Below are 8,843 nucleotides of genomic sequence, written 5' to 3'. Positions count from 1 at the left end.
CAATGCTCTGTGCTCTCTCCTGCCACAAAGATTCTTCTAAGCTGCTGCTTCTGCCTGGGACACTGTCTCCACTTACTCTTCCTTCGGACAACCTCAGATATTAGCCCAAACGCTACTTTCCAAGAAAACCCTCTTTGATCCCCCTTCCTTGGCCTGATTACCTGTACATAATCTCATAGCAATACCTATGTATTTTTCTAACAAAAAAATTCATCATAGTTTTAAACTTCTATAACATTTGTCATCCCTATAGGACAATGCGCTCCGTGGGGGCAGAAGTTGTGCCTGTCTTTCTTTACTGCTGTATTATTCCTAGCTACCAGCATAATGCTGCATACCCAGTACATACACAATAAATATGTGTTGAACGAATAAACAAAGAAGCCACATTAAACAGTATCTTAGCCACAGTGTCAAAACATATGTACTATATATATTAAATCTAAAATCTTATATTTATTCTATTTCTACCATTCATTTTTAAGATATTAAATTATAGATGATAGATAGACAGATAGACAGACAACAAGCAAGCAAGGGTTTCTCTGAAACACAGCAAGGAGGCAGAACAGTTCTGATCCTTACCTTCGGTGCTCATATCTGGTGTTGGCATCCAGATGTAGGCCAAGCCTTCTTCCCTATATAGTTTAATCATAGTGTCTGGAGTCATGGGCTCTGGGTAGCGGTTACAGCCTGAGGAATTCTGTACAATATCCCATTCAGTCTGGAAATTCATTACAGCTGTAATCCCCAATTCATGCTTCAGTTTGATGGTTACATGTTCCACTTGACGAGGGCAGCTACCCAGCCAGATATTTGGTAGAATTCTAATGAGAACATATGGAGGCAACTATTACTAGTATTGTTCTGATTTGACGTTTAAGGAGCTGCATAAAAATATGTAGTATTAAAATATAACTAACCTTTAAGTCTGGCACAGGAAAAGCTAGATATTTTAGAATATAAGCACCAATGTTATTATTGAAAGAAAAAGTACTGGTGATGTTGCTTTGGGGAAAGCAAGTAATCCAATTAACTAGAACACCAGGAAATGGACATCTGCAAACCAAATCAAGCAATATATTAAAATAAGTCTACCAAGATGTACTTATTCCATGAATGCATATATGGCTCCACATGATAAAAATCCATCAACAGACTTCAAATACTAACAAATTAAAGGTGAAAATTCCTGTAATTATATAAATAAATTCTGAAAAACAAATTTCAGCAGGCATTCTGGTTTAAAAGTCTACATAAAAATTTCAAATAGTATGAGACTTTCAAAATACGCTACAGAGCAGAAGCTAACAAACAACAGATTTCTTTTAAATAAAATGAGAATCAACATTCATTCCATTAGTACCTAGCATTGTTCTATAGGTTTCATCTAATGCTACAAGGTAAGAAAGAGAAATAGCAACATAATTTCCTTTTGGAAATTCTCATTGAGGTTTATTATAGAAAAAAATAATGAAATGAAAAAGTTAAAAACTCGGAAAAATTTTATAACCCTTTAGACAAGAACTCAAGGAGAAAAAAATAAAATAAAATATGTTTATCCAGCCGGATGCAGTGGCTCATGCCTGTAATCCCAGCACTTTGGGAGGCCAAGGCAGGCAGATCACCTGAGGTTAGGAGTTTGAGACCAGCCTGGCCGATTCAACTAAAAATACAAAAATTAGCTGGGCGTGGTGGTGGGCACCTGTAATCCCAGCTACTCAGGAGGCTGAGGCAGGAGAATAGCTTGAACCCAGAAGGTGGAGGTTGCAGTGAGCCGAGATCACACCACTGCACTCCAGCCTGGGTGACAAAGCAAGATTGTCTCAAATTAAATAAATAAATAAATAAAAATAAAAATAAAAGATTTTGTTAACATATTTAGTAATAATTGTCTGATGTTGGGCCAAGTTATTTATCAGCTCTAACCTGTTGGTGTGCTCATCTTTAGAATGGGTCTAAAAATAACAAATAAAAATCTTGTAAGGAATAAATACAATTAAATAATATATCTGAATTGGACTGAAACCAGTGGATGCACAGTAAATACAAGTGGATTTTATGTATAGCTACAGTGATTTACTTATTTTTGTAATTTACTTTGCATTGCATTGTAAAGATTATTCAGTTAATTTTTCATTGTTTCCTATATTCATTTGAATGCTGCAAAATAGAAAATACCCTATTTTTTTGTATGAAAGCTAGTTTTGTTTTGTTTTGTTTTTTGCTTTTTTCCTTTTGGTGGTTGCTGTCATTGTTGATGTTAACAGGAGAAGCCAATTACTGATCCTCTAATATGGTCATGACCCATAATCAATGACAATTATTTCACAAGATCTGGCACTATCTGTCTAAAGCCTGAGCCCTGCTTCCCCTACAGAAGAGGATAAACTGTTTTTTTCCTGCTTGTGTTCTTGTCTAAAGGGTTATTAGGAATTTCCTTGTGGAAATCCTTATCGAGGATTATTATGGGAAAAAATGATAAAAGAAAAGTTAGAAATTGCAAAAGACCTAATGGTGATGGAAAGACGGACATGAAATCCAAGGCCTTCATCTTATCCCTGGCCCCAGATAATTCTTAGATACTCCACTGGACCCAGTGGACTGACAGAAAGACCTTGAGCAAGGATACTCACAGGGTGCCCAAGAGCCGTGCTTCACCAGGATGTGGAGAGTTGAGTATTCAGGGGGAAACTTCACAACCACTTGGTGACTGCCCCTTCCCTCTGGCTGCTGAGTGAGACCTGCCTCTATCTAGATGTCCCATCCCTCCTTCCAGATCTTTTAAAGATCCCTTACCCAGCGACTGGATGCCTAGCGAGATGATAGTGCTGGGCTCCCATATGTATACTTTGGGGTTGAACTGACCACACTAAAGCTCCTAAGCTGGAAAAGAGGGAAGTGGACACTTCCATTATATAACCAAGATATAGGAATTATTATAAGATAGTAATGAATTTTTTTTTTTACTGGCAAAATTTTAAAGAGGACTGGTAAAATATTAAAGAGAATATTCTTCACAAGCAAGCTAAAATCCAAATAGCACTCAGCATTTTCTGGAATATTGCACTCTTTGAGTGGGCACTAGTTAGAATTTAGCTAGTCAGTAAATGCCACAACAAAATGGCGGACTGATTTTTCACACAAGGTTACATAAAGGCTCCAGAAAAGTTCATAGAGATACACAAAGGGTAAATTAGGACATTTGAGCCTGCAATATAAGAAATCAGAGTCAGCATATCCCAAACCAGTCAGTCTATAGAGTCACACGGTGTTGCTAAAAGAGGTGTTATTCTAACATCTCCTTCAGCCCTGGCCTTCAAATGTTTTTAAGGTGATAGGGAAACTCAGAACAAGTCAAAGATACACAGGCCCAAAGCTGGTAGCTTAACACATATATTTCACATATAACATTTCTGATGTAAATAAGCCCTTAAAATATACATCCAGATATGGTGGAAGTCAGAGTCCATATTTAAGAAACGAGTATGAAATAATTTCTGATATTTTAAAACAGGATGTTCTAAACCTAAGAGACAGATAACGAAAGATAAACTCTGAAAACAAACACTATATTGAAAGATAGAAAAGTAAAGTTATAAAGTGATTTGTACTGAATCTTATATGGGATGCACAGACAGAGACTGGGCCTGTTGGAAACAAACACATCAATGGCTTCTGCTTAATCAGACAGCTAAAGTGCCCTTCATGTGCATCTTACTTCAGTTTGTTTTCCAAAAGTAGGAGATATATTTCTAGTTACAGGATTCACTGGGGGTAACAAGATGCATGATATGCTTTCTAAAAAGTAACTAAACTTTTACCTATTCATTCAAAAGAGGATAATTTGTTACCATTTAAAATTCATTTTTAATCATCTCATCTCAGTTTTAGTCTTCTCTTGGTATCAATGTTATTTTAAGCAACTTTTAAGATCAGGATTTTTAGGGTGAAAAGAAGCCTGTTGAAATATGAGATTAGAGAATAAAAATTCTCTATAAGGGTAGTTTTAATGCAAGACATATCAAAATTCAAAGATATAACGGAACAAAAGTTATAGCTTACAATTATATCATAAATTATACATAAATTACAATTATATCATAAAACTTCCAGAGACTTGTTTCATAAGTAATCCACGATCAATCATGAATTCAGAGATTTCTGGCAGCTCCACTATAGACTATTTGGAAAGATAAAGAGATGCTAACTGAACCAAAAGGGTATTGACAGTCAGCTCAGGACAGAAGTTCCCAAACCTGACTATGCATTCAAGTCACATAATATATGTTTATAAAAACATCTATTACCAGGATCCATCTCAGAGATACTTATAGAGAGGCTTGGGAGTTAGGCCTATAATTCTGTAGCTTATTTGATTTTTGGTCTGTTTAGAAATTAACCAGATTACACATGCAGAAGATTCTAGAACAACCCACCTTGGATCACCAGTCCAAGGTCTCCATATGCATGTAAGGGAAGCTTAATATATAGAGCCCAATACCTTTTTTTAATATCAGTAAAAAATATGGAGATGAGAAAAAATGGGCTTCCTCAGTCTGACATATCTACAAATTAAGGTAAGTTCTTATCTTTATCCAAAAAATAGTGTCAAGACTACAAATAATTACTAGATAGTGAGGAGTGAGAAATTATTTGTTATGACAGACAATGTATATCCATGGGTTTAATGTACAGTACCTTCTAACTGGTCAAAACTAAATCTACTTCTGAGTCATGACAAATATTTAATATAGTCCTATGCATGAGAATGTACTTTTGTAGAAAAAAATTATTAACTAGGGTTTTGACTATTTCTACTGTGCTCTAATCAGATTATATATAAATAAAATCTACCCAAGTAATATTATAACTTATGTAAAGACCAGGGGAAAGAGTAGATGGCTGAAATTCTGGAACCTTATTTTCTTGGACTGCAAATCAAAATCAATTTAATTCATTTGAGTGAATCTGGATTTGTGGTTCCAGGTAATCATATCATAATACTACAATATTTGTTTCACCCATCAGTCTTGGGCCTGTGGTCCAACAGCTACTGAAGCGTATGCATCAGAGGCTCAGCTGTCAGTGAAAGGAAGCCTCACTGGCAATAATGAATACATCAGTCAGAATGAGCATCCAAGCACTTTGTAAAAATCACCACAGGGTATCGACAGGAGAAGTGGGTGTCTAAAAGACAAAAGGTATTGGGAGACAAGTCCATTCTACATACTTCACATTAGAGCTTCCATCACTAATGGCCATGAGAAATGGCAGAATAACCTTTTCCTAAAGGTGAAAATTAGCATTATTTTGTATCCATAGAAAGAAAAAAAGATGAGGAAAACCACAGGAATAATAGAATCAGCTTTTGTTTATTTATCACATCTAAAGACCCCAACTGTTGAATTGTAGTGCCCTCTTCCTAGCCATACGAACGAGCACCATTTCAAAAAATAGAGAAAATTGATTTTGCTGAGGCTCTTAACAAAACCCAACTAAGAATTTAAAAGGAAAGAAAAAAAAAGCACATTTCCTAAGTTGGATAATTGTGCTGCATTTATCTTATTTAATAATTTATGAGAAATTAAAATGTGATCTGGCTTTTAAACATCAGTCCTATAATTTAGATCTCATTAGTGGGAAAGCAAGAGAAACATTAAAATCAACTTCTGGTAAGCTCCAGGCTCAGTAGCACATACAGCTCCTTCTGCTGAAAATCTGTCCTCTAGCATCCAGTGTTAAGTTATTAATGCCAAACCTCTACCCCAAAAGGGTACTTATAACAGGCTCCAGTTAAGGCTGAATAACTGCTTAAAGACAAATTCCATTTAAGAAAGTGATACTAATTAGCTTCTTTATTAAAACACAGTTTTATTACAGTTTTCTTATGAGTCATAGACTCATATAGAGTACAAGTTAATTCTGTAAGTCCAGTTCATTTCTTACATTTTGGGGATATACTATGTAGTTTACAGCCATATGAAAGCAAATAATTTTTGACACAATGCTCTTTTATTTTGCATATTATAAAATGCCATATCATTAAATTAATTATAAAGGCCTATTACAGATTGACTTGTGTCCCCCTCCCCAAACTCCTATGTTAAAGTCCTAACCCTTAGGAACTGAGAATGTGACTATATTTGGAGACAGGGTCTCTACAGAGGTGATCAAGTAAAACTGAGGTAATTAGAGTAAGCACTGACTTGAATGACTAGTGTCCTTATAAGAGGCTGGTTTGAACACAGACACAGAGGGAAGACAATGTGAAGATACAGGGAGAAGATGGCTTCAAACAGATGCTGCCACTCAGAAGGAGTCAACCCTGTGGACACCTTGATCTCAGACTTTCAGCCTCCAGAACTGTGAAATAATAAGCTTCTATTGTTTAAGCCACACTGTCTGTGGCACTTTGTTAAAGCAGACTTAGCAAACCAATAAAGTCTAAACATCCTAAAATAGATTCATTCAATCATCCAGACTCTTTTCAAATATCCATACACCAGATGTCCTTAAAGCATATAATAGATCTTTTCCCCCATTCATCCTGATGTTTGGAATTCTTGCAAATACAATTAGCATTTGATGGTAGTTCCCAAATGCTCTCTTTACACAACACAATCCGTCTTCCTTCCTTCACTGATGTCCTTCCGTCTATCACCTGAGCACCTCCCACACGGGGGAAAAGATCACTAGACCCTGACTAAAATGACTGAAATATGTGGGCCCCTTCTTGATGTAATGATTTGGTACTGGAGTTCTGGGGTATCTAGTTTTAAGAAACGTGGTATAGTCCTGGGTCCTCTTACATGACTCTCAGAGAATGAACCTTAATGGAGAATCACTTAATGTAAGAGCAGTTTCTCAAACTCCCAACTTCATAAGACTGAGTCCAAGAGAGTTTGGCCTTCTTGTTTTTGAGCATATATAGCCCTGAAACTTGATTTAGATGTCATATCAACAGATTATAATTGCAAATAAGGCAAGTAGCACCCTTTGTTTCCTTAAAGTCAATTATGAGGCAGCACAAAGATTGAGGCAAATAATCAGGCTACGACTTGGTTACCTTGATACAGATTTAAACAAAATGTGCCTTGGAAATAGACTATTGGTTTGTTAATGTTGTTTCCAATGCTAAGCATTCTTTGAAATGTTAAAATGCCATATTTAATTTTTTTCTACTTAGTGAATTTGAAAGGACTTGTTTAAAATCAATCCCTTCCATATTGAATTAGGAAGCACAAAAGACAAAGGAAAGGAAGAGCTCCAGTCTCCAGCTCCCAGCGCGAGTGACAGAGAAGACAGGTGATTTCTGCATTTTCAACTGAGGTACTGGCTTCATCTCACTAGGGACTGCCAGACAATCGGTGCTGGTCAGCTGCTGCAGCCCGACCAGCGAGAGCTGAAGCAGGCGGAGGCATCACCTCACCTGGGAAGCACAAGGGGGAAGAGAATCCCTTTTCCTAGCCAGGGGAACTGAGACACACAACACCTGGAAAATCAGGTAACTCCCACCCCAATACTGCACTCTACCAAGGGTCTTAGCAAATGGGCACACCAGGAGATTACATCCCACCCCTGGCCGGGAGGGTCCCATGCCCGCCCACAGAGCCTCCCACAGAGCCTCCCTCATTGATAGCACAGCAGTCTGCGATCTAACTGCAAGGCAGCAGTGAGGCTGGGGGAGGGGCACCCGCCATTGCTGAGGATTAAGTAGGTAAACAAAGCCGCTGGGAAGCTCCAACTGGGTGGAGCTCACAGCAGCTCAAGGAGCCGTCCCTGTCTCTGTAGACTCCACCTCTGGGGACAGGGCACAGCTAATCAACAACAACAACAACAAAGCAGCAGAAACCTCTGCAGACGCAAACGACTCTGACAGCTTTGAAGAGAGCAGTGGATCTCCCAACACGGAGGTTGAGATCTGAGACTGCCTGCTGAAGTGGGTCCCTGACACCTGAGTAGTCTAACTGGGAGACATCCCCCACTAGGGGAAGACCGACACCACACACCTCACACGGTGGAGTACACCCCTGAGAGGAAGCTTCCAAAGCAAGAATCAGACAGGCACACTCATTGGTCAGCAATATTCTATCTTCTGCAGTGTCTGCTGCTGATACCCAGGCAAACAGGGTCTGGAGTGGACCTCAAGCAATCTCCAACAGACCTACAGCTGAGGATCCTGACTGTTAGAAGGAAAACTATCAAACAGGAAAGACACCCATGCCAAAACCCCATCAGTACATCCCCATCATCAAAGACCAGAGGCAGAAAAAACCACAAAGATGGGGAAAAAGGAGGGCAGAAAAGCTGGAAATTCAAAAAATAAGAGCGCATATTCCCCTGCAAAGGAACGCAGCTCATTGCCAGCAATGGATCAAAGCTGGATGGAGAATGACTTTGACGAGATGAGAGAAGAAGGATTCAGTCCATCAAACTTCTCAGAGCTAAAGGAGGAATTACATATCCAGAGCAAAGAAACTAAAAATCTTGAAAAAAGAGTGGAAGAATTGATAATTAGAATAATTAATGCAGAGAAGGCAATAAATGAACTGAAAGATGAAAACCATGACACGAGAAATACGTGACAAATGCACAAGCTTCAGGAACAGACTCGATCAACTGGAAGAAAGAGTATCAGCGATTGAGGATCAAATGAACGAAATGAAGCGAGAAGAGAAATCTAAAGAAAAAAGAAGAAAAAGAAATGAACAAAGCCTGCAAGAAGTATGGGATTATGTAAAAAGACCAAATCTACGTCTGATTGGGGTGCCTGAAAGTGAGGGGAAGAATGGAAACAAGTTGGAAAACACTCTTCAGGATATCATCCAGGAGAACTTCCC

The 8,843-nt window shown here is 38.2% G+C and overlaps 1 protein-coding gene across 1 annotated transcript in view; it reads right to left on the bottom strand.

Moving 5' to 3' along the window:
* Nucleotides 1–406: 406 nt before the first annotated feature.
* The window catches only part of EPM2A (epilepsy, progressive myoclonus type 2A, Lafora disease (laforin)), a 77,159-nt gene continuing 68,722 nt past the window's right edge, over nt 407–8,843 (bottom strand). Inside the window, exon 5 of the mRNA XM_011959449.1 lies at nt 407–827. Coding sequence (XP_011814839.1) covers nt 494–827 — 334 coding nt within the window. The 3' untranslated portion in view covers nt 407–493. The remainder of the gene's footprint in view (nt 828–8,843) is intronic.

The sequence above is a fragment of the Colobus angolensis genome, unplaced genomic scaffold (assembly GCF_000951035.1).
Source record: "Colobus angolensis palliatus isolate OR3802 unplaced genomic scaffold, Cang.pa_1.0 Scaffold493, whole genome shotgun sequence".
In the NCBI taxonomy this organism is placed as follows: Eukaryota; Metazoa; Chordata; class Mammalia; order Primates; family Cercopithecidae; genus Colobus; species Colobus angolensis.
Note: the sequence above shows the minus strand (reverse complement) of the source record. Positions and strands in the feature narration are given on the sequence as shown.